The 24,738-nt window shown below is 40.5% G+C and overlaps 1 protein-coding gene across 1 annotated transcript; it reads right to left on the bottom strand.

The window, feature by feature from the left end:
• Window positions 1–1,085: 1,085 nt before the first annotated feature.
• On the bottom strand, window positions 1,086–20,237 carry LGALS3 (galectin 3). Its single transcript, XM_039321263.1, has 6 exons — window positions 20,086–20,237; window positions 6,623–6,733; window positions 5,924–6,370; window positions 4,790–4,878; window positions 2,799–2,967; window positions 1,086–1,374 (listed from the first exon to the last, which is right to left on the bottom strand). Exons 2-6 carry the CDS (start codon window positions 6,638–6,640, stop codon window positions 1,219–1,221), a joined length of 879 nt encoding a protein of 292 aa, XP_039177197.1. The 5' UTR covers window positions 6,641–6,733; window positions 20,086–20,237; the 3' UTR covers window positions 1,086–1,218.
• Between the last annotated feature and the right edge of the window lie 4,501 nt (window positions 20,238–24,738).

Here is a 24,738-nt window from a genome sequence, read left to right as displayed (position 1 = left end):
TGGTTTGTATCAACTACAAACCTTGATCAACCAACCACTAAGTGGCTAATCTCACATAACATACCAAGCCTGAAGCAATCCATAATTTAGTGCAATTGTGAATCAAGCCAATGTATCCTTCCAATATGAATAGCAGCAAAGATTGAACGCCTTTGACAACTTTCTTGGAAACTGGTGAATGTAATTGATACTCTTAGTATCAGAACAGGTGTACGCTATATTTTAGTTTAAGTCATGTTTCTCAATATCAGGAATTTTAAGACATGTGGACTTCAAGTCCCAGAATTCCCCAGCCAGCAAGCTTCTATGTCTTATGTCTTAAAGTTGCCAACTTTGACAAACACTGTTCTAAGTTATTCTTCATTACCAGTTATTGAAGTCCTTCCATATGGCTAAAAGAGTAAAAAGCCACAACAAAAACATGCATATCTGTAATTGTATTATAGGGAGAATGTCACTGAAGCAAGCCAAATCTTGGTTTGGAAAAATTAATGAAAGCTAAGATTTTGAAATGCTAAATTACACACTGCAGGAAAAAGTCAGGATTTACAACTACGTATACATACAGACAGTCTTCGACTCATGACTGGGTCACTTAACAATCATTCAAAGTGCAACAGGCCCCCCAAAGATATTTATAACCCAATTTTGAAATTACAATGGCCACATACACATACCCTACAGCACAGGTGTCAAACTCGCGGTGTCACGTGATGTATCATGATGTATTGCAACTTTTTTCCCATTGCCGGCAATGGGATGGGTGCAGTTTTGGTGTGACGCATCCGGCCCGTGGGCCGGCAGTTTTGACACCCCTGCCCTACAGTTCTGTAATTGCATTTCAGGCACTTGGGCAACTGTTTGCAGTGTCCCATAGTAATGTCATTTTTTATTTACTTGTTTTGCCATTTCCCAACATTTACTCCTGGTTTCCAGCAAAAAACACCCATTGGGTAAAATTGATTAGCTTAACAACCACTGCAAAGAAGAGTGAAAAATCAGTTCCAGTCACAAGGTGCCTAAATTTATGATTGCAATGACTTACAACCACAATTCTGAGCAAAACTAACTGTACACAAGACTTATAGACTTTTAAGAGTTTTATTTATTAATCACTGCCCAATATCATCTATCTAACATATCTTTTTTTTCTTGAAAAGAACAACCAGTTTTTACAGGGATATTGGGCACAAGGCTGCAATGGGCCAAAGGCTTAGCTTAGATCATGACAGGCATGACACTAGTGAGGGTGACATCACCAGAAATGGACAGCTTGGTGATCTGATTCAGCTCTTTAATGCGGTGACTGTACTGCATGAGATGAGCATCATCAACAGCAACCTTCAGGTGATCTGCTTCACAGAGAATCTGAATCTGTAAAAGGACAGATGTAAAAATTCCTGAACAGTTATAAATAAGAATTACAGAAACACCATGTATTCATGCAACCTGATTCTTGCTTTTTTGCACTGGGCTACGGCCTTGTAAACCTAGCATCTTGTGCTTGTTGTGCTTACATAAAAAAACACCACAAATATTGTATGAAACCAGGAAATGTATGTGTGGGGGGAGGGTTGGCTCCTTCCAGCCTCAAGAGTCTCAAAGGAGAGCAGTGCTAAATTCAGCATCATGGGTTTTTGGGTGCTTGATTTTTTTCAAATAAATATACACATCTTTGGATAGCATACATTTTATTAAGTGCACTCTTGGCCATAAAAAGTTTTCTGCTTGACCAGAGACTAAAACTTATAGAATAGACATTCAATTGAACTGACACAATGCTCTCTTGCATTCTACTCTCATTTTAAGTCTAGTCTTTACCACTTTCTGGTAATCTTCAAGGAATCATGCTTGCCTCTATGGCTGGAAGGATGCCCTGACACCCTCATTTTTCTGCCTAGGAAGCAGAGTGTTGGAAATGTCAGCACTCTGCTTCCTACACAGAAAAATGAGAGTGTCAGGGCATCCCTCTGAGGGCAGGGAGGGGATTCCTACTCATCAGTCCCATGTCATTTGATTTGCAACCTTAATATCAACCAGTTCTACATCCTGCTTTAGGTGCTATGCAGAAACAAGGCAGCCAATTACATGCATTCACAGGGCTCACTTAAAATGGTTAGTGATTGAGCCATTTTCTGTGCAATAAATTGAACCATATACTAATCAAATAATGTAGACTTGTACAATATCCTACTAGAAAGATACACCAAAATTAACATTAATTAACTAATTAATTAACCTTGTGAACTCTCAAGCTTCCTCCCGTTATATATTCAAGATGGACAGTATTGGATATTTATTTGCTACGTATATGTAGGGGTGTGGGTCTATACATATGTTGTTCATAGTATGTTTAGGTGTGTGTCAGGTATGTCTTTCACTTTGAGAACGGGCAACTAAATTTCATTTTTTATGTGTGCCGTTGTGCCCACAGTAAAAAAAATGACAATAAAGGTTATCTTATCTTATCTTATCTTAAAGCTTAGCATATTGTTCAAGTGCAATCACTAGGTATTTTTCCGGCTTGTGTTGAATGAATATAATACAAGCAACCCATCTTACTGAACCTGAAGCCCCTCCAGGGGTACTATAACTCCCAACCCCTAAAATTCCCACTCAATTTGAATATTGTTGGGGATTATGATAGGAGTGGTCTCAAATGTGAACACCAGAAACAGAATCATAGAGATAGAATCAGGCAAATTAAACTGTCCTTGCAATATTCACATGACTAATTTCTTAACTAAGAAGAAATAACTTAATTGCCATCAAAAGGACATCCAACACAAAAACTTTACCTTAAAAGGTTTGCCAGCCTCAAAAGGAAACCTGGGAGCTGTCCGGTCTTCCTTCCCCCAGTCATCTTGAATCCTGGTGTTGCATACAATCACCTTCATGTTGTCCTCATTGAAGCGGGGATTAAAGTGGAAAGCAATGTCATTGCCTTTCTTCAAATCTACTTGAAATCTGCAAGAAATGAGAAAAATTGTTATCCCAGTGTTCTACAGGAAACTTGAAAAACAAAGCTTTATTTATTACTTCATCAAATTAATTATTAACTTGAAAACTTGGATCCGCAGTGTGGTGCCCTGGTTGCCAATGTGCCTCTGGGCATCATCAGGCTATTTTATTTTACTATTGAAACTTTAAATGAGAACTTATGGGCTGTAAAATAGCACTCTTCTCATATGTAAATTTTATTTCTAATCATACTTTTAGGTCCATATTGGTCCCATAGGCTTACTTAGAAAGTTAAAATTACAGAGAATAAACCCAGAAGAGGAGAGAGTGGGGTAGGAGGGTGTTGTAGAAAGAATTGTCAAATGTAACATCTACTATTTCTCTTCTGCGTGTTTGAAGCAAGTCAGTTTGTGTTATGATTCCTCGCCAGCCAGTGGATCCGGCAGCTGAGTCTGAGGAATCAGATGAGGAGGAGGGGCCTGGAGTGACAGTAGAGTCAGAGGAAGGCTCTGAGGAGCTCCAAGACTTACAGTTGGACAAAGAGCCTGGCCCCTCTATTCACACTCAGGCTGAGTAGAGTGCTGGGACCCTGAGTTGGACAGTGATGAAGAACAGTTGGGACAAATCCCGGATGCACAAATGTGCAGGAAAGAAGCGAGTAGGACAGAGGAATGCAATGGGTTGGCTCCAAAGGCAAAGGAGAAGGCATTAGGAAGCCACGCCAAGGCTAAATTATAAAAAGGAAGGTGTGGGAGGTGCTGGTTGCCAAAGGCAACTGTTGTGTTGAGGATCAAGTTTCTGTGGACTGTGTTTGTTGCCTTGGACATTGACTCAGGTCTGTGAGAATAAAAGGGGTTGGTTTTTTCTTGCAGTTCCTGCCTGTTTCTTGGAAGAGGGGTTTCTCCTTGTGAGCATAATAAGAACTCACGTAGACTGGGACAGAACAATTTTCTGACAGGTGGACACAATCTCAGACTAAGTACTAGAGGACAGCCACTCATCAGAGGTATCCTCATAATTAAAGAGAATGTTATGGGCTGGTACCTTGCTTTGCACCCTATCAGCATGGCATTTAAAATAACAACATCAACAACAATAAAGCAGGTTGGGTGGGATGGGGTACCAGGAAGGCCGAAGGGAGATATCTGCAGGCATTACATAAGCTGCACCAGCTCTAGTCATAGCAAATACACCTAAAGTCTTTTGGGCCACTGACCTCAGTTGGCCTTGGAGTGACATACCAGGGGTATGCCAGGAGTTAAGACAAAGAAATGGGTGTTGCAAGACAAGACATTTAATTTCAGTTTTAATTAAAACATTAAATCAATTGAAATTCATGATTCCTCAAGTATTTACCCATTTAATCCAGAGCTGTAAACTGGGGGGGGGGCTGCACGCAGGCCTCTATCATTCTTCCTGCAGCCTCCAAACCCTTCCAAATTGATTGAGTCAAAATGTGCTCCCCCCTAATCGTCAGATTTATGTCCTGCTTTTTATCTTAGATCTCAAGGAGATCGCCCTTCCTTTTTTCCCCAGAATAGCAAGCCTGTGAAGGATTATTCCCAATCCTTGTCCAACACTTTAGCCATTATGTCCCCCTGGCTACAGTTTTGGAGAATAGTTTCAGTACATATAATAAAGGGTAGAGTTTTGATTATGACCATCATCTTATAACACACATACAAATCCTAATGCATCCTTGATTTAATCTGATCCTCCTAATCCTCCCTAGTAATGGATGCCAAAGGGCAGTCCATCCCACAATAAATCCAACTATATCCTGCAAGAAACTTTAATTCAGTATCACCCATCACCCCTGCCTTGTTACCTGTTTGGCCTTGGATTCACTGTCCCAGTCATAGTTATTAATAAGCGAGGCATAAGTCCGGAAGGAAGGGGTAAGTCGAAAGGGACTCTCTGTAGAGCAAAACAGATTACTTTGCATCAAATCAAATCTAAACAATTAACAAAATTAAAGAGTACAAGATCCAACAAGATCTAATGCTGTGGCCTGTCTTGACTTTTGGCTTTCTTTTTGTTACAAATATATCTCCTCTCATCACTAACCCCTTTTTTGTAAAATTATTTTTGAACTCCTTTTCCTTTTGGCCCTTTCTTGGTCTCAGATAAAGGCTTTCTCCAAGTTATTCTGCCTCTAGTTTATATCTCTGTCCTGTGATCTTGATTCTCAGGAGGGACGAAGTGCATTCCAGAAGAGCAAGAGACAGTAAAGTTTAGATAGTTTATATAGGAGATGACCAGATGGAGCCTGAGGGCAGGGTCAAATGTATTATCAGTCTGGAGTCTCTATGCCCCTGAAAAAGATCTAAGTTCCCCCCCTTGAAGTCTGTTGATTCTTATCTCGCACCAATTCATCTTAACAGTTAGTAGATCCAATTCTTGTGTATAAGTTGCATGGAATAAACTCATGGTGCTTTTGAACTCTATCTTGACTCCTTGGTTTCTTGTGCCTGACAGTTTATGTGGCAAGAAAAAATGAAGACATCTTCTCCCTAGGAATTCTCAGAGTGTATGTTTAATCTTGCAAGTGGTTTGCTTTGGTTGAGCAAAATTTCAGTCTATGGGTGAGGAACAACAAAGGAAATTGCTCAGAAGACCCTCAGCATGTCTGTCTTGGTTTTTGAAGCCTGACAGTCCTGTAATATTCCCTTCTATGTGTTGGTCTGGAGTGTCATTAAATGCATTTACAATAAATCATCACTAGTGTTCATTCTGCATCTAATTGACTAGACTTTGGGACTTCCATTTTAGAGCCAAAAGGTCATGTTCTCAAAGTAAAATATTTGAACACTCACCAAATATTCAGAGTTTTATTTTGTCTTACCAATAAGATTTGCTCTTCCTTTGTTTAAAGAGAGAAATGTTTAATCAAAAACTGAAAAAAAAATGCAGATATCTCTTTGCCATGCATAAATCAGAAACATGAACATATTTCTCTCACCAATGGACCAGAAAATCCTCCAGGTCCACTTTGTGGTGTAGTTGGCTGTGCTCCTTTGTCACTTGGGGGCTGCCCAGGAACAGGACACATTCCCGAGGCCCCTGGTGGAACTATTCCTGGTGTGTTTGAAAATGTGCCAGGCCCTGGTGGGCCTCCAAAATATTCTCCAGGTACTGCTACTCCTCCGGGGCATATGCCTATTACGCTGGGATATGCGCCGGGTGCTCCTGGAAAGGCTCCTGATGCTCCTGGATATGCGCCTGGTGCTCCTGGATACGCGCCTGGTGCTCCTGGATATGCGCCGGGTGCTCCTGGATATGCGCCTGGTGCTCCGGGAAATGCGCCTGGTGCTCCTGGATAGCCTGAGAAGGCACCAGGCTGATTCCCCCAAGGATTTGGTTGCGTGTTTGGATTAGGATTGTTGGACCCTGACAGAGCATCTGACAGCTGTGAGGAAAATAAGGAATTTGTTACATAGAACCCTTTTTCCCAGCCAGTAACAATATCTTTGCTGAATTTCTGGCTTTCTCAGAAAGCTGCATGATCCATGGCAATTTATTAATGCCCCTTCTTTAAATGACAATAGAGTGAAGGTCTACTCTAGACAAACTGAAAAGTGAGGCATACATTTAATAATGGTTAAAAGCAAAAGGAAAAATAAATGTGGCATTAAAAAGCACAAATTTTCTTCAGACTTACCGAAAATCCATCAGACATCTTCCTGAAACAAGAGAGACAACAGGCTAATTAGCAGAGCTCAGGATTTTTTAGAGACTCCACGGTCCAGATCCAAATCTTGGCAGAACTTTTCTAAGACAGAGGAAAAAATGTGAAACTGAGAATATATTTGGGTGCCTTTTGTAGAATGGAAAAACTAAGGCAATACAATCTATGTAACCAATGACCATCTTGCTAGAAAAGAATGTGTGGTTTTGTGTTGTACCTAGAAACACATTTCTTATTCTGTTTTGGCCATTTAAGCACAGGCTGATGATGAGATGAAGAACTCAAATCTTGTACGTTTTGATTGGTCTCCGTAAAGGTATTACCTGACCACTGATGTTTGGATTATTTTCCATAGAACACAGAATATACTCATATTATCATTTCCATCTTATTATACAGAGGGAAGAAAAGGGATAAGTAACAAAATTTCCCTGGATACAATGAAGCTTGTGATGTCAGCAGAGGGTGCTCCAAGATTTCAAACAAATAAAATCAAAACTGAAAATCATTTAAAACACGGTTAAATCAATGGTGGGATTCAAATATATGAACAATCAGTTCTCTGATTGTAGATGCCGCTTCTGGAAGTCCATTATGGGCCTAGGCAACAAAAAATTAGCTACCAGTTCTGCCGAAGTGGTGCGAACTGGCTGAATCCCACCACTGATCTCATGAGCTAATCAAATCAATAAATCCAATTTATATTCTGACACAGGATTTCATCACTTTCTGAACATTTTTAATTCAAGATTTTCAAAAATTATGTACAGTTTGTCAGAGGGGGCACCTACAAGATTGTATAGAATTTTAAGATGGTTTTAACCAGTGCTTTTTTTTCTAAAAAAAAAAAAAAAAGGTGCCGGAACTCATACACGTCAAACAACCCGCCTTGCCTACCCTACAAGGTTCCATCCAAAAAAGGTGCCAGAACTCCGTTCTGGGCGTTCTATGAGAAAAGAAGCCCTGGTTTTAACTATCTGGAAAAGCTCATATCATATGTCCTGCTGTACATTTTTTAAATTTTGATTGATATTCCACTTTATTTTTTTAAAATAATTCTAGGTGGCAAACATACCTAATACTTCTTCCTCCTCCAATTTTTCCTCTGAGGTGGGTTGAACTGTGATAGATTGGCTGGCCCAAAGTCACTCAGCCAGTTTTCATGCTTAAGGCAGAACTAGAACTCACAGTCTCCTGGTTTCTAGCCTAGTGCCTTAATCACTAGACCAAAGTGACTCTTATCTGGACCACCAGAATTTCCAGTGGAGGCAATTTCAATTAAATGAGTCCAATGTACAAAATGCATTAGGACACATATTAAAAAAAAACACAGTTTGAAAGAGGAAATTGAGGAAGTGGAAGTGGAACTGAGAATCCTCAGCCACAAATGAATGGCCTCAAAACTGAGGAAAACCAAAGGATAAAGGGAAGAAAAGTGGAGTGGGGGAGGTTTTGAGGTGGACTTAAATAATAATAATAGAACAGATTTCTGAAGAAATCTGATTCCAAAAGCAGTCCAATGAAACTTTGCATTGAGCAATCCAAATGAATTACCAATACCCTTTGCTTTTTACAAGCATGGTGTTGACTCATCTTGCAACGAACAGTGAAAACTGTCCTAAAACTTATTTGGGTTTCTGTGACAGAATCATAATTGCTAGTTGGGAGAGATCAATCCATCGGCTGGCATCTGAAGCCTGTGTGATATACAAACCCCAGACACCACTAAAGCCTCAAAAGCACAGATGCACATAAACAAACTTTGTGTTTTCAGGGAAGTATTCAGGGAAATTGTTGCAGAAGTCTCTTAGACAATGCTCTGTCATTGTTTGTGGCATCAAGTAAAGGCCCCATGCAAATGTGAGTCATGATTTCACACACCAAGAGTTTGGATTCAAAAATTCTTCTGTGTTCTCTCTATTACAAGGAAGCAGTTTTATCAATCACATAATATAAATTGTATCGCTTTTATAAATCTTGTCCTGAATTAATTCAATAAGATATACAAACGGGCTGATGCTCACAGCCAGCTTGGGAAAGATAACACCAAAGAATCTATAGCACCTTAACAACAAACATTCTTACTGGAATGTTCTATGACTTCTCTGGATTCAGTATGCTTGTAAACACCTCCCCTGAGGGCGAGGCACATCAGATTCTGTTTATTGCTTCAGGAAGGAAGGAAGGAAGGACAGAAGGAAGGAAGGAAGGGTCTCTGTAAAGCAATGCATCAATACCATGTACAGGTAGTCCTTGACTTACGGTACCATCTCAATTCTGCCCAAATTTTTGTTGCTAAGTGAGACATTTGTTAAGTGAATTTTACCCCATTTTAAGACCTTCCTTGCCACAGTGGTTAAGTCAGTGGTTCTCAACCTGTGGGTTGGGACCCCATTTGGGGTCGAACGACCATTTGACGGGGGTCGCCAAACAACGCAGTCCGCCATTTTTTTTCCCTTTTCCTTAGCTGTGCTACTCCCTTTTATTTTACTCTTTTACTCTCTTGAATAGAGTCTAATTCTATTGGCTTTCAAAAGCCAATAGGAATTGTCCAGGCTGTCTCTGCCCTGCTGAGCCCGCCAAAAGTCCCATTCTGCAAACGGTGCTGCACCAGTTGAGTAGTCCTCGACTTACGACCGGTTGATTAGTCCTCGACCTATGACCGGTTGGGGTCACGGCATTAAAAAGGTTGAGAACCACTGGGTTAAGTGAATCACTGCAGTTGTTAAGTTAGTAACACTGTTGTTAAGTGAAACTGGTTTCCCCATTGACTTTGCTTGTCAGGAGGTCAGAAAAAGTGATCACATGGCCCTGGGTCACTACAATCATCGTAAATATGGGTCAGTTGCCAAGCATCTGAATTTTGATCACGTGACCATGGGGATGCTGCAATGGTCATAAGTATGAAAAACAGTCATAAGTGCCATTGTAACTTCGGACAGTCACTAAATGAACTGCTTTAAGTCAAGGACTACCTGTATGAATTTTATTTTGAATAATGTCTCTGGGTCCCAACATAACCTGAAAATCTTCACAGAAAGTAAAAACTGTATGTGACACAGCCTAGAGGGCTTATTTTGGAAACAGAGCCCTCCAGTTGTGAAAAGAAAAAAAAGCAAACACCAAAAAAGAAGATAGCATCTTGATAGAGAGCAGCTTCCTCAGAAGTCAGGAAATGAGCATTTTTGATGGACATTTTGAGAGAGTGCATGTTCTCACAATTCTGATTGGGTTCACCCATCCCAAAAAGCTGGAAAGTTAGTTTCTGTGAAGCAAAGTCTGCTTTATCAGATACAGATAAATTGGGCAAATGATTGACCAACATCTAGCAAGTTTCATGGTTGAGTGAGAATTTAAAGTTCTCCTCATGAAACAAGCTGCAAACTCTATTAATGAAAATGAAGAATAAGTGAAAAAAACATGGGATTGATGTTAAATATACAGAAGCAGCCAATCTTAGAACTGATACTGGTGATGTTTGGAGTGGTGAATAGCTTCTGTCTTTTAGGATTGACAATCAACAGTTAAAGAACCAGCAGCCAAAAAATACACTTCAGACTTTCCCATGGTAGGGTAACAATGAAAGCCTTGGGAAAGATATTCAGATGCTACAATGGCACCAAAGATCAGAATTATGAAGGCTTTCCCTCTGCGGAAGTGAAAATTGGACTTTGAAGAAGTAGGATGAATAGAGTACTGGTGCTTTTGAGCTTTGTTATTGGAGAAGACCTCTGAAAATATCATGAAGCTAAGAGCCACGGGGGTGCAGTATTGAGAGTGACTCTGCCAACTGCCAGGAGTTTGATCCTGACCGGCTTAAGGTTGACTCAGCCTTCCAAGGTTAGTAAAATGAGGACCCAGATTGCTGGGGGCAATCTGTAAACTCAGAGTGCTGAAAAGCACTATGGACCGGTATGTAAGTCTAAGTGCTATTGCTATAAATGTAAATAAAGGCATCATGAAACGTATCAGTCAGTCTAACTCATGGCAAGTTCTTGATACATTATTTGAATGCCTAGTTCTCTTGAGAAATTCCTGATGCTGGGAAAAGTAGAAGGAAATAAAACAGAATAATTAGCAACAAGGTGGGTGGACAGGATTACTACAGTGATGTGTTGAAAAAGCTGAAGGGCCAAGGTGGTGACAGATCATCCTGTAGAAAGTCTATCTACAGATAGTCCTCGACTTACAATCATTTGTTCGTAATCATTCAAAATTACAATGGCACTGAAAAAAGTAACTTCTGTCCGGTCCTCGGACTTACAACTGTTGCAGCATCCCCACAGTCATGCAATCAAAATTCAGATACTAGCGACTGTCATGATTACAACAATCGCAGCGTCCCAAGATCCTGTGATTGCCATTTATGACCTGCCCAGGGTCACCTCCGACAAGCAAAGTCAATGAGGGAAGCCAGATTCACTTAATGAATGTGGTAATTAGCTTAATGACTGTAGAAAAATAATGTCATCGGCCGCAACTCACTTAATAAGTGAATCGCTTAGCGATGGAAGTTCTGGTTCCAGCTGTGGTCATAAGTTAAAGCTACCTTTATGTGGTCACTAAGAGTCAACAATGGTTTGATGGCACAAAATTACTTAATCAAAATCCTAATACAATTCTACTCTCATTTCCATTTTTATTTTTACTGTCAAAAAGATTGCTAAACCCTGAATTGTTGACAAGAATCTGAGAAGCGGTGTCCAAAATATCAAGATAACCATGATTACTTAATTAAACCTGCCTTAATTTTGACATGTGTGGTGTCAAAAAGGGCAAGGTTTCAACCATGCAGTTGTAGATGCCATCCTGAGTTTTTTTGACAACCCCTCCCCAAACACCTACCAATAATTCAGGGTTTTACCTGCCCCACCCAAATCTAAATGTTCTGTCCTAGACATCACTCTACCTTTCTCTCCTGCATTAGGAAGAAACCAAAAGCTGCGTGTTCGAGATCTCCAGTCTCGGCCACAGACTGCACTCCTCAGCATAGGAGAGCTGTGTTAGTCAATGACTGCAAAATATCAGGAGGGGTCTGGTAGCACTTTTTCTGGTTGATGATGATGTTAGCCATTCAGTCCTGTCTGACTCTTGGGAGATTCTAAAGGCCAGGTCTCTCCACGCATTCCGATCTCGCACTACTTCTTTGAATTTTTTTATGTCACTTTTGATGGTGTCCAGCTTCCATGTTCTTTGGCTGCCTGGTTTTCTTTGATTCCCTTTTGATGGTTGGTGCTAGACATTGTCCTATAATTTTAAGCTGAATCTTGCCAATGTGAGGGATGGGAGCAATTTTTCTGGCTAACAAACTTTATTAAAAGACATAGGTTTTCATGGGCTGCAGCTCACTTCATCGGATGTACAACTCTCCTTCTGCTATAGGAAATTCTTTCACAACAAACACCCTCATACTTAACAACAGCCAATAGCATGTGCTAACTAGTTTCAAAAATGCCTTGTTGTGTGACATAATCTCTATTTGCTGCCTTGGGCACAGTTCTTACAAACAACTCCAGAAGAGACACCAGTCTAAATGATCCTAATTAGAACAAGAATGGAAAATGTGTTTCATGATCTCCTTTATGGCCAGCCAAAAATGGTCCTTGTCATTTATTAAAAAAAATGTTTTGCAGCTTGAAAGCAATGCTTTTCACCATAAAGATCCAAGCAATTTGTTGTTTACATGTTTGCCTCTAGCAAAAGCCACTGCACACTTTTAAACATGCTCCCAATTGCACAGAGCCAAAAGGCAAACACCCCACAACTCTGCTTGATGTCCTCCTACACATTTGATGCTGCTTTTTCACATGCTAGCTTGCCTGAATATTAACACTTAGAGCAGAGGTCTGCAACCTTGACAACTTTAAGACTTGTGGACTTCAGCTCCCAGAATGCTGGCTGAGGAATTCTGGAAGCTGAAGTCCACAAGTCTTAAAGTTGTCAAAGTTGCAGACCCCGGACTTAGAGAATGAGCTAATGGCCAGATAGTAAAAGGATGATAACTTGTATTTACTGGGGGAAAAAAAATCTGGAATGTAAAAATAACGATTGTGCAAAAGTACTGTAAATTGAAATAGAAGACATTGCAAGAAGTTCTAAGCCAAAGTGTGAAGGAACAGGAAATTTTTGAACATAATACAGTTGTGCCCTATGCTATCATGGTCCTGACAAAGGACAGCTTGATATCTAACCAGACTACTCAATGACAAAACACTAAAAATTGATGAAGGATGATAAGAAGATACGAATCCAGCACTATCTACAAAAAGAGAGCTGGAGGAAACAAAAGTCTGGAGTCCTGTCTTATATTCCACGAGACATCTCATAGAATAATCCAATGCCCCATTGTCATTTGGCCAATGAAAAGGAGAATTTCATTGGTATGTAAGAACTAAATGAGTGAGTGAATTTTAAAATCTACCAGTAATCTCCCAGTGTTGTTGACTGGTGTTTACAAATTTTGTTCTTGTGCTTAATAAAAAAAATCATAATTCTGTAGCGGAGGGTAACCGCTTGCAACACATCCTCACATGAAAGCTTTCTCTGTGTCCATCCCCATCATGACCTATTACTTAATAGTAATGACCTCTTTATTCCCCGTGGCATTCTAGTACATCAGTGAAACCAGGATTTATTGACTGTAAATCTGCTGAGGTTTTTTGCACATTGCTTTAGCTTGGTGCCAAGGAGGCCCAGAGAAAGGGAAAGAAGCAAAAATAAATAAATACCAGAGATGTGATAGTTACATTATGTCCTTTCAGAAACTGCTAGTCTTACACTTTGGTTTCTCTTTAGATCATATAAATCTTTCACCTTCTACTAAAAAGTGCTAGGGTTTCATTTGGTCCTATAGGACATCCAGGCTGAGACTGAAGTCCTATCTATTGACCACAAGGTTTGCAAAAGGGCTTTTGTCCCAATGCATTTTTCTATTAATATTATTTCATTGCAGCAAATTTTGATTCTCAATCAGTCTTCAACTAGGATTATACATCACATATTTGTTTAATCCCATATATGGACTAAGAACCTGGCTGATTCATATACCTCCCTAAACTAAAACCAAACAAATCATAATATGGTTTAATGCAAAGTGTGAAATCAGCCTCTCTCTTTGTTCTTCCCCCCCCATTTAGAAAAACTTCCCAACTGGCACTTTCCAGTTGAGTTAGGATCAGAAATCCCTATCAAATGTCAAAAATTCTGGGAGTGATCCTAACAAATCTGGAGGATGACAATGACTGTTTAGGAAGATTGCTCAGGACAGGGTTAAAGCAAAATATTAAATGCCAGTATCATTTATCATACAATACATCTTTAATTTCCTTTTTCTATTCCCTTTTTCCACTATTTGCTATTCTTTCATCATCATCATTTTATCCATTGGCCCTCCACTGCAGGATGAAGGCCTCTTCCGCATGTTTCCAACCAATACGGTCCTGAGCTTTCTTTTGCTAATTCTTCTTCTTCTTCTTGTGCCATATCCGTTATCAGATGTTGGCAATCATGTTAGCGATCCTGTTTTTATCAGCAGCTGCACGAAAAAGTGCTGCTGAGTTTTGTCCAAACCAATCCCTTAGATTTTGAAGCCATGATGTTCTTCTTCTGCCTGGACCTCGTTTGCCTTCAATTTTTCCCTGGAGGATTAAATGGAGTATGTCATATTTTTCTGGGTGTCGCATCACATGTCCGAAATATTCTAATTTTTGTTTTTTGTTTTTTTGCTAATTGGGCCCGCAATACTTGCTGATGTCGTTGATCCATCTTGTTTTAGGTCTCTTTCGTGGACACTTTTTATCAAGTGGGATCCATTCTATGACTGCCTTGGTCCCCCTGCAATCAGTTCTTCATGCTCCATGACCAGCCCATTTCCCTTTCAATTCTTTTACTCTCTTGATGATGTTGTATACTTTCGTTTGTTCGCTAATCCATGTGCAGTCTTTCTATCTTGTCTTGTAATACTGAGCATGTATTTTTCATGGCTCTTTGCACCACTCGTAGGTTTTGTATCGATTGTGAGGTTAGTGTCCATGTCTTGCTCTTCTTATATTTATTTTCTCTTATGTTTTTCATTGTTTCAAAAATCATTTAATAAAATTTAGCATACATATACCCTGGTCGCAACATTCTTGTTGGCTGGGTTGGTTTAAAAATTAGGTAACAAGAAAAAGACTAGAGCCTTCAACAAACAGCCTAAATCACAAGCACACTGATAGTCAACTGATATTCAGGGTGTCTCTCTCAGACAACTGATTGATGATTGATTAATCTTTAAAGCAAATATATCAGTAATTCTAGAAAAAAAACTATCAAATGATATGCATTTCTTCATCTATCTATCTGTCTGTCTATATGAAGGTTGGGATTTAACTACAAAAATACTCAAAATTTGGCACTGGAATGTTTCACATAGCCTCAATGAATCCAGGTTATTTAATCCCCCTTCTGATTTGAGAACTGAAAATGTTAGAGCCTACTCTTTCTGGGCAAATGTCAGTGACAGAAGAAATAAAAATTTTTAATTGTGAGGTGGCAGCTACATATCAAGCATTCCAAACAACTTAGCCAAATCAATCAGGATAGAGGTTACGTCCTCAAACATGTTCTAAGCCAGTTTAACAGGTTTGGATGCCTCTATCTGAGGATTCAAATGTTAGAATCAAACAGGTTAAACACCTTGAAAAATAAACATGGTGGGATTCGGTTCCATTGAAATATATCAGCATGCCTCAGTCCAGAGGATTTAATTCTAATAACTCAGTTACAAAAAAGAAAAGCTTAGTACAAGCTGAAAAGGATGGTCTTCCTCTGTTTTTCCATATCTTTTAAGAACATAGAGGAGACATCCTCATGGCCCTCTAAATTTGGCTCAAAATTGCCTCACAAATTGCCCTTTAAGGACAGGATTGCACAAAGCAGCCTTGAGGGTCACCAACAGGGAGGATCAAGGTAGAAGCTATTACTGCATAAATGAAGTCCTTTTTATATTCATTGTGACAATCATAAAAAGGGGTGGAAATTTGATTGTTTTGACACCTATTGTTTCCTCAGCCTTCGATTTCTTGAGACCATCGATTGCTCTATCAAAGAACCGTCACATCAAAATAGCAAAAATAAGCCCAGTCCTTTCAAGAAAAAGGATGCAATTTGTTTACTGTTATTTTATTATTCAAGTATTCATTTATAGTACCTTTTAAATACTTCATTAAGACTCAACCCATATCTCACTTAAACTACTTCTAAGTCCCATTTGTGCAACTCATGCCATCAGTTGAAAAATAGCACCTTAAAGCATCTGTAATTCACCAAGTGGTTAAATCAGTGCCAATCTTTGAGAGATGGGGATTTTTGAAATCGACCCTGTAACATATTCAGTGGTAACCCATTTAATCTGGTTAAACCAAGAGACGAAATAGTCATCGATTCCCAACTCATCCTTAGACCAGTCAGCCATTATCACAATCAAATCCTCTTCCTGATAGTTCTAGCTACACATAATCACACTAACCAGCATTTTAGAATCACCATGTCCTCATCCATTTGCTCTGATATCTCATGAACCCTGGCACACTTCATTGCATAGCTAGCTCTTTCTTCATTGGACAACCAGGCAGCAGTAGCCACAATGTGAACACTATATATAATGTCCACAGGCATGTTCTCCACTGCTAGATCTCCACACTGAGTTCTATACAGTAATGGAGAATCTTGCTTCCCCCTACCCTCAACTGCTCATACAACACAACTGACTGTAGTGTTAGTTGAGCCTATGCATGGCTGAGTTTATTCTGGAGCTAAATCTAATTCTCAGAGTTAGCTGATGAAGTTGACTGACTCTTTGGTGGTGTTGCTGTGTCATTCTCACCTTCCTCTAATGACCTGGTTAAGTGTGTCATAGGAAAATAGTGATCAAGTAGCCCATAGGCATATTTGTGAGGAGACATAATACCTGAGCATGAGCAAAAGTCCTTTTCTTTTCCAGTGAGGCCCAGCCTGGCATGGAAACAGAAGCAGTAAAGGAGAGTGTCTGTAGCTCAGGGTTGAAATGAGGAGTCCTTGGTGCTCTCTGAGCTTGGTTGTTTTCTTGCAGACACTTCATTACCCAAACTAGGTAACATCATTAGTACTGATAATGTTACCTAGTTTAGGTAAAGAAACATCTGCAAGAAAAAAAACCAAGCTTGGGGAAATTGATCCATTTGCTAGAACCTTGACCTGCCTTCCTCAAAAGGTAGAGTAGGCGGTAAAGTTCCCCTCACAGCTGCAGTTTTCTTTCCTGTACTGAAACTCAGGAATGAGGAAGCTGTGACTCTCTGTTGTTGAAGGATCAATTCCAGCAGCTGCAGCTGTGCAGCCAATTGCAAGGGATACCAGGAACTGACATTTTGGCAGGGGAGGGGAAAGGAGAGGTAGGCCAGAAACCTCCTATTCTTACCGTAATTGTCAATGCTGCTAACATCAGATGTTTTTGCTTTGACAACAGATGGAGATGTAGCCATTTACTTTCTTTCGCTTTTAGATTTAGATGATGCTGGGGAGCCGGGGGGGGGGGGGGGGAGGGGTGCATGAGAGTTCTGCTAGACATAATAATACTGAACCTAGTGTGAGAATCAAGGTTGTTGAAATAAGAGATGATAAGAATTGGTGGGCTGGAGAGTTGGAGGGAAAGTCCACGCTTTAAACTAATTGGGGAATGTGATTTATGACTGTTAATTGGAGGAGGGAATTATGCTTTGATACTACATGTTGGGGGGGGGGAATTCAGTTTTTGGCTTCGCTTATGTTAGTGCCGATGTTATGATTCTCAAATAAAGATTCTTTAAGATAAACAATGCCTCGAAGTTCTTTGAAGAGTTTCATCTGTTGGACCCATGACAGTAATCTCTACTGTTCTGCAATTTTCCCATTTCTGACATCAGAGTTCATCTGAGGAAACCAAAGCACCAGGGGAAAGGGGGAGGCAATAACGGCTTTGATTTGGAAGGGATCACAAAGTCCAATCCAACCCACCTCAAGTACAAGTGTCCAAATTCAAATATACCTGTTGGATGGCTACCCAGCTGCTAATTAAAGATGCTGTTTTTATTATTGTTGTAACTTACTTTACTTATAGGTACAGTGACTATACATTTAATATAAAGTATCCAACTCCTTTTTTCTTTTTTTTCCACCTTCAAGGCTGAGATAGAGTAACAGGTCCAAGGTCACCCAGCTGACTTCTGCATAAGATGGGACTAGAATTCAGTCTCCCAGTTACTAGTTCAATGTCCTCGTTGCCACACCAATTCGATCTTCTATCTGCCTCTACATTATGTCAATTTGTGTTCCTCTCTTCCTTCCTTCCCAAAGGTCATGCTTTAGACCGGGGTAGTCATCTTTATCTAAAGCAGGGGTAGTCAACCTTGGCTCTTTTATGACTCGTGGACTTCAACTCCCAGGAATTCTGGGAGTTGAAATCCACGAGTCATAAAAGAGCCAATTTACTACCCCTGCTTTAGACAAAGATTACATCTGAATTTGCACTAAATGCAATAAAGGAAGAGGTAAAGAAAAGGAAGTTAAGCTTTGTCTGGGTTTACACATTATACCTAATTCAAAATGTAGCTTCGGCTGAACATCTTACATGAATGTAGCCAATGTGATTTGCAAATCATAGTTAATAATTTAGCACATTGTGTGAATTCAACCCACTGTGGCTTGAGCACAATCCATAATTAAGCAAACCATGGCTAACAGTGACAAAGAAAGACAATCAAGGACTCCTAACTCAGGAGTGTCAAACTCGCAATGTCATGTGACGTGTCGCCACGTATCATGACTTTTTTGCCAGGGATAGGCACGGTTTCGCAATGATGCATCCGGCCATGGGCCGGCAGTTTGCCACCCCTGCCCTAACTGTTGAAACAGCTTGAGGCAAAGATGCCATTTGTCATTTGATTTCTGCATAGTAGGTAGAGATTGAAACTATTCCCTGCTGTTTCTGTCAGATGATGGTAACTTTCAAATTCTCCATATAAGCCTTTCCTGGCCTGACCTTATACACAGATGGCTGCTTTCAGGAAGTTGGTGAGTGCAGGAATATCAAAGCTACCTGATGCCATTTAAATACTGTAATGCTGAAATGTCATAATATTAAGGTGCAGATTGGAAATTAGGAAGAAATCCTTGACAGCAATTCTATTTGAGTAGAATAAGTTAAGATATGTAAGGTTTTTTCCCCCTTTCACTGGAGTTTTTCAAACATCCTGGAAAGTCATCTATTAGGGATAGTGAAGTAAACCCTGCAGTGTGAAGGGGGTTGGACTGGATGACCTCTGAGATCCCTTCCAATTGTAGGATTCTATGACTGTTGCACCACCCTCACTACCAAGACTGAAAAGGAACACCTTGAATGGGTGAAGGTTAGGATGTTTAAAGGTCTGATTTCTCCCATATGAAGCCTGCCGACTGAGATCATGTGTGAAGGTCTTGTGAAGACGTCTGCATTTGGCTGAGGTGAGGGATGGGGGGGGGTCTCTTTAATGGCAGGCTGTGCTGAGTTCAGCTACAAACAGTTCACCTCTCTCAGTAAAGTTTGCCACAACCTTAGGGGTGAGCTATAGACTGTGGGTGGTGCAAATAATTCTGAATTATTACCATGATTCCAGGGGGCACTGTTGATCATTGACACATACAAGTAGTCCTTGACTTACAACCACAATTGAGCCCAAAGTTTCTGTTGTTGAGTTTTCCTCCATTTTACAACCTTGCAGTTGTTAAATTAGTAACGTGGTTGTTAAGGGAATCTGCCTTCCCCATTGATTTTGCTTGTCAGAAAGTTGCAAACAGGACCCCAGGGATGTTGCAACCATCAAAAATATGAGTCAGTTGCCAAGCGTCTAAATTTTGATCGTGTGGTCGTGGGGATGCTGCAAAGGTCCTAACTGTGAAAACCGGTGATAAGTCATTTTTTTTTCATTACCGTTGTAAACTACGAATGGTCACTAAACGAACTGTTGTCAGTCGAGGACTACCTGTATTCATGCGTGTATACTATATATTGCCTCAAGTGAGACGCTCCGAGTCCCGCGCTCGCCCCTTCGAATCGCTTCTCCTTCCTGACCCGCCCTGGCTGGAGGCTTCAGCCGGGAAGTCCGTCCCTCACCCAAATTGCTGCTTTGGGCGGGGCAGGCAAGAAGAAAAGTCCAGCCAACTTTTCCATTCGGCTTCCCCAAAGACGGGACGGATGCCTCCCATCCAGAGGGATGTCGGCTTTCCTTCCTAGCGTTTTCCTCCACAAATGCCCGGCTCCCCTTTTTTTGCCGAAATAAAATGTTAGTGAGGGAGAACTACAAGTCCTTCCTCTCGCGCAAGGCAAAGGAAGAGGGCACCGCCTCCCTTCCTCCCCTCCCGCGCGCACAAAGTGGTCCCGTCCTCGCCTTCTCGCCGCTACTTACCTGGCCGGATCCCTCTGGAGACTCTGGGCTGACTCGGCTGAGCGGCAGAGAAGGACTCAGGCTGGGCGGGACCTCGAAGCAGCTCAAATACGTGGGCCCGTCCCCGGACCGCCCCGTCCTTTCCGCTCCAGCGGCAGCCTGACTTGCCACGGCCGGTTCTCCCTCTCCCCGGCGCAGGCTAATTGCCAGCAACTCTCCCCGAGCGGTTGAGCCTTCGGCTCATTCAAGGCAGGCGTCTTGGAAAAACGTATCTTTGCATCAAACCCTCTTCGCAGGTCCTTGATGTTCTCTGAGCTTGGTGGGTTTCTTGTAGACCTTTCATTACCAAAGTAGGCAACGTCATCAGTGCATGGGGTAATGAAAGGTCTGCAAAAAAACCCACCACCAAGCTCAGAGAGCACCAGGGACTCCACAGTTCAACCCTAAGCCACAATTATTCTATCAGTACCGTACTTCGCAGAGTTGCAAAGATAAATTGGGCTTGGGATGTGCGTTTGTGAAGGAGAGCCACACAACCATATCTGTTGGATCTCCCAGGAAAGAAAATTGAGATACTGATGTCATTCTTAATAAATGCAGGTTCTTCCTCTATCCCAAAAGTCTTGGAAATTGGATAAGAATTAGAGGAGAAGCTAAAGGCTTAGACCTCCTTTCTGATTGAGCCTAATGACATCATGAAGCAGAGCTGGCCATTTGCAGTCTGGCAACAGAGGTAGCATTTTCCATGATGACACTGGAGATAGCCTGTCTCCCCAAGACATTAGCATGGGGGTTTTATTGCCTTGCAAACAAACTTTCTGGAAAAGCTTTCCTCTTTACCCAAGAACCAGATTGGAAAAGTGGGCAAATATTAGGCTGGTATTGTCAAAAAAAGAAAAAAACCTTCTTAAACCGTTGTTAGGAAAGCAGAAATCTAACAAGCGTGGTTTCACCCAGATTTCCTATGCAACAGTCATCAAATACAGATGGCTGCATTTACACAAGACACTACCCATTTTTTTTTTTAAAGTCACAGCTTATAAAATTAGATCAGTGTTTGAGATTGCACAATACACTGGAATTTTTAAAAACAAAGTAATCAGATTAGGCAGTCACAGCTTCATTGCTATGAAAGCCAGGGTGGAGAATGGTCACTAAGGGGATGTCAGTCATATTATAGTACTTTCAAAACTGAACACAGTTTTTTTAATTTGTGTATGTGTGTATTACATACTATCATTTCCAGTTTTTCATGAAGCATGAATGTAAAACCAGAAAAGAACACTTTCTTGGCTTATAGAACAGTTTTATTGATTCCTACACCAAGATTGGAAGAGTCTATCCCGTGTCTTTCAACCTTGGCAACTCCTAGTGTGGACTTCAGTTCACAAATTCTCTATGCTGGTTGTGGAAATCTGGGGATTGAAGTCTACAAGCCTGGAAACTGCCACTGTTGGAAAACTCACAACGGTTGCTGGAATTGGGTATGTCTAGTTTAATGAAGAGAAGGACGAGGGGGGGACATTATAACAGTGTTCCAATATCTCAGGGGCTGCCACAAAGAAGAGGGAGTCAAGCTATTCTCCAAAGCATCTGAAGGCAGAACAAGAAGCAACGGGTGGAAGCTAATCAAGGAGAGAAGCAACCTAGAACTAAGGAGAAATTTCCTGACAGTTAGAACTTCCACATTAATCAGTGGCACAATTTGCCTCCAGAAGTTGTGGGTGTCCCAACACTGGAGGTTTTTAAAGAAGATACTGGACAGCCATTTGTCTGAAATGGTGTAGGGTTTCCTGCCTGAGAAGGGGGTTGGACTAGAAGACCTCCAAGGTCCCTTCCAACTCTGTTATTCTGTTAATACATCTCTCTTATATGAAATTAAACTCCTACATTGCACAAGACATGACTCAATGAACCATGGTACTATATATTAAATAAACTTTGTTGTTGACGCAACAAAAAAAAACCTATGTTCCATTTATTGCATTAGTGAGCCATGCCATAGCTGCAGAAATGTTCCCCCAGACTTCCTCCCCATATAGCAATATGAACCAAAAGCAAGCAAAACCCTTATCAACCATGTCCAATGTATGGCAGCCACAGGGAGGCATGCTGTCAGTTATATACCCAAAGTTTTGGTTATTGTGATTAAATGTTTGTCTTGTGAAAAACAACTGGAAGACTGGAGTTATTGCTATGGAGACCTGCACAAGAATTATTCATCACTTGTTTTCTATTCTTGTGATGTTGCCACAGCAGCAAGTTGGGGGGGATGGGGAAGTCCATTTATTAACATAGCTGGTACTCTGCTAATATTTTGATGGAGACAAAAGACACTGTAAACTGTGGGTGAACCAAACTAAAGAGGCCACTTCATGTGGTTTGTAAACCATAGCTTAAGGGTTGCAGTTTGTGTAAATCTGGACACTGTCATTGAGGCACCAATGAATTATGAAAAAATCAAATAGTGGCCATGACCATTTAATCTTATGTTGTGATAGTTTGATCACACATCTTTACTTTCTTCATCCTTCCTCCGTCTCTTGTTTGTCATCCATCCATTAACTTTTTGGCAGATTCAGCCTTTAACCAAACATTTGTGAGTCCTATTGATTTCAGTGGCTAAAACTGGTATCAATAAAGATTTGCAATTCTATGTCATCTCACAGAGAAAGACTCCTGAAGAAACAGATGTATGATCATGGCAACCCAGGGTTTACTGGGAGGTGCACCCCTTGCCTTTTTGTGCATGTTTATGGGTCTTAATATTACAGGTTGACAACATCAAGCAGAAGCCAATGTTGGTATGTCTTACAAGACCCAACTATGCTGAAGGTGCAGAAACATAATTTCTTAGGGACAATGGTTAGCATCCCTCTACTTCCTGATTTATAATTGTCTTCATTAAATAATATTATGTAAAACATTATTGAGGATTATTCTATCAAAGAGGATACTGTGCTATTCAGAGAAATATAATGACATATTTATCAAATTTATATAACCACACATCTTACAAGTGACTCTGTGTAGTGTTAATACTAGTTAATACTAGTAGTGTAAAACCAGTTAATACTAAACAATTATTATTAAAATATTAAAAAGCTATCAAAACAAAACTAAAAAAAGAAATATTAGATGAAGTGCAGCCACCTGAATAATTCATCAAACCTATGGCAAAATCAGGTTTTGATGAATCTTCAGAAAGTCAAAAGTGATGAAGCCAGACTTGCTTCAGGGGGGGGACCATGCTCCATAAAGAAGACACCAAAGCAGATTCTTCACCTAGAACTCAATAAGTATAACTCCCTAGGCAATGGGGTCCACAGATGTCCTCTCTGCTGGATCTGTTGGGTTGGGTAGATGCAATTGGAGAGACAGGTTCTTCAAATAACCTAGTACCATGTCATGCCATGCCATGCCGTGTTGATCATTCATTCATTCCTCCATTCATTCGATTTCTGTAGTTGCCCATCTTAGCAAATGACTCTGGGCAGCTACGGATTTTAAAGGTCGAAACTACACTTTAACCAAACAAACAAACAAACGAACTGGTAACCAACGCAGCTCCACTAGAAACACATTCTGTAACTGTGCTACTGCATTATTCACCAGTTGAAGCTTTCAAATGTGCTTCGAGGACAATTCCATGTAGATTACATTGCAATAGTCCATCCGGGAAATGAGTAGGATGTGTATGACTCTGAGTAGACCCACTTGATCTAGAAATGGATGCAAGTGGGATACAACACAAAGTTGTACAAAGGCCCTCCCTGCCATGTCTGCCATCTCTCTTCAAACCCAATTGATCTGGGATGAATTTTATTTGGCGGATCACATAGCTATCATTTCTTTCATGTTTGTGTGATTGAATTTTTATTCAAGTTTTTGAGCAAATAATGAATTGGGAGCTAGTGACCCATTTCTGTCTAAAGACATATAATTTCTTTGTTCCAAACCACATTTCCATTCGGGGCTGCTCATAGTTATTTAAAATGTGTGTCTGTTTATTAATATGCCCAGATACAAATCAGAATTACTAACATTTCAGCAGGCATATAGTGGGTAAGACTGTGCTTGATTTGTAGGGTATATCTTCTTCTTCTCCTCACTTTACCTACTGAGTTTCAGTTCTCATCTTATCATGAGTTTTTTCTACAAGCATCAGAATCACATGGATTCTCCAAAGGAGCACAACTTGCCAGAAGATCTTACTGTTGCTCATGTGAGTACCTTATCTATTGGACTCACATGGCTCCCAGTCACAGGCCACGACTCCGGAATGAAGTGATGACACAACTTATTCTGCAAAAACAGCTATGAGTCACACTTTGGAGCAATTCAAATTCCTTTCCGAGTCTTAAAACACATAAAATGTATTCCTCCAAGAACCTATACAGTAGCTCTCTAAAGACAGATTGGCATTATTACAGTATCTCTTTTTTACAGATAAGACCATACTTGGAATTTTGTGTCCAGTATTTTGGTTGCCATGATATAAAAAACACGTTGAGACTCTAGAAAGAGTACAGAGAAGAGCAACAAAGATGATTAGGGGACTGGAGGCTAAAACATATGAAGAACGGTTGCAGGAACTGGGCATGTATAGTTTAATGAAGTGAAGGACTAGACGTGATATCTAAGGGGCTGCCACAAAGAGGAAGGGGGTAACAT

The sequence above is a fragment of the Crotalus tigris genome, unplaced genomic scaffold, assembly GCF_016545835.1.
Source record: "Crotalus tigris isolate CLP2741 ecotype Arizona unplaced genomic scaffold, ASM1654583v1 scf7180000017605.3043972, whole genome shotgun sequence".
NCBI lineage: Eukaryota > Metazoa > Chordata > Lepidosauria > Squamata > Viperidae > Crotalus > Crotalus tigris.
Note: the sequence above shows the minus strand (reverse complement) of the source record. Positions and strands in the feature narration are given on the sequence as shown.

Bases quoted from the DNA above. Each gene is read 5' to 3' on its own strand.
- LGALS3 (XM_039321263.1), bottom strand. The intron at 4,879-5,923 runs GTGAGAGAAATA...TTTGCTCTACAG, and splicing joins GAGGATTTTCTGGTCCATTG to AGAGTCCCTTTCGACTTACC. The intron at 1,375-2,798 runs GTAAAGTTTTTG...GTCCTTTTACAG, and splicing joins AGGCTGGCAAACCTTTTAAG to ATTCAGATTCTCTGTGAAGC.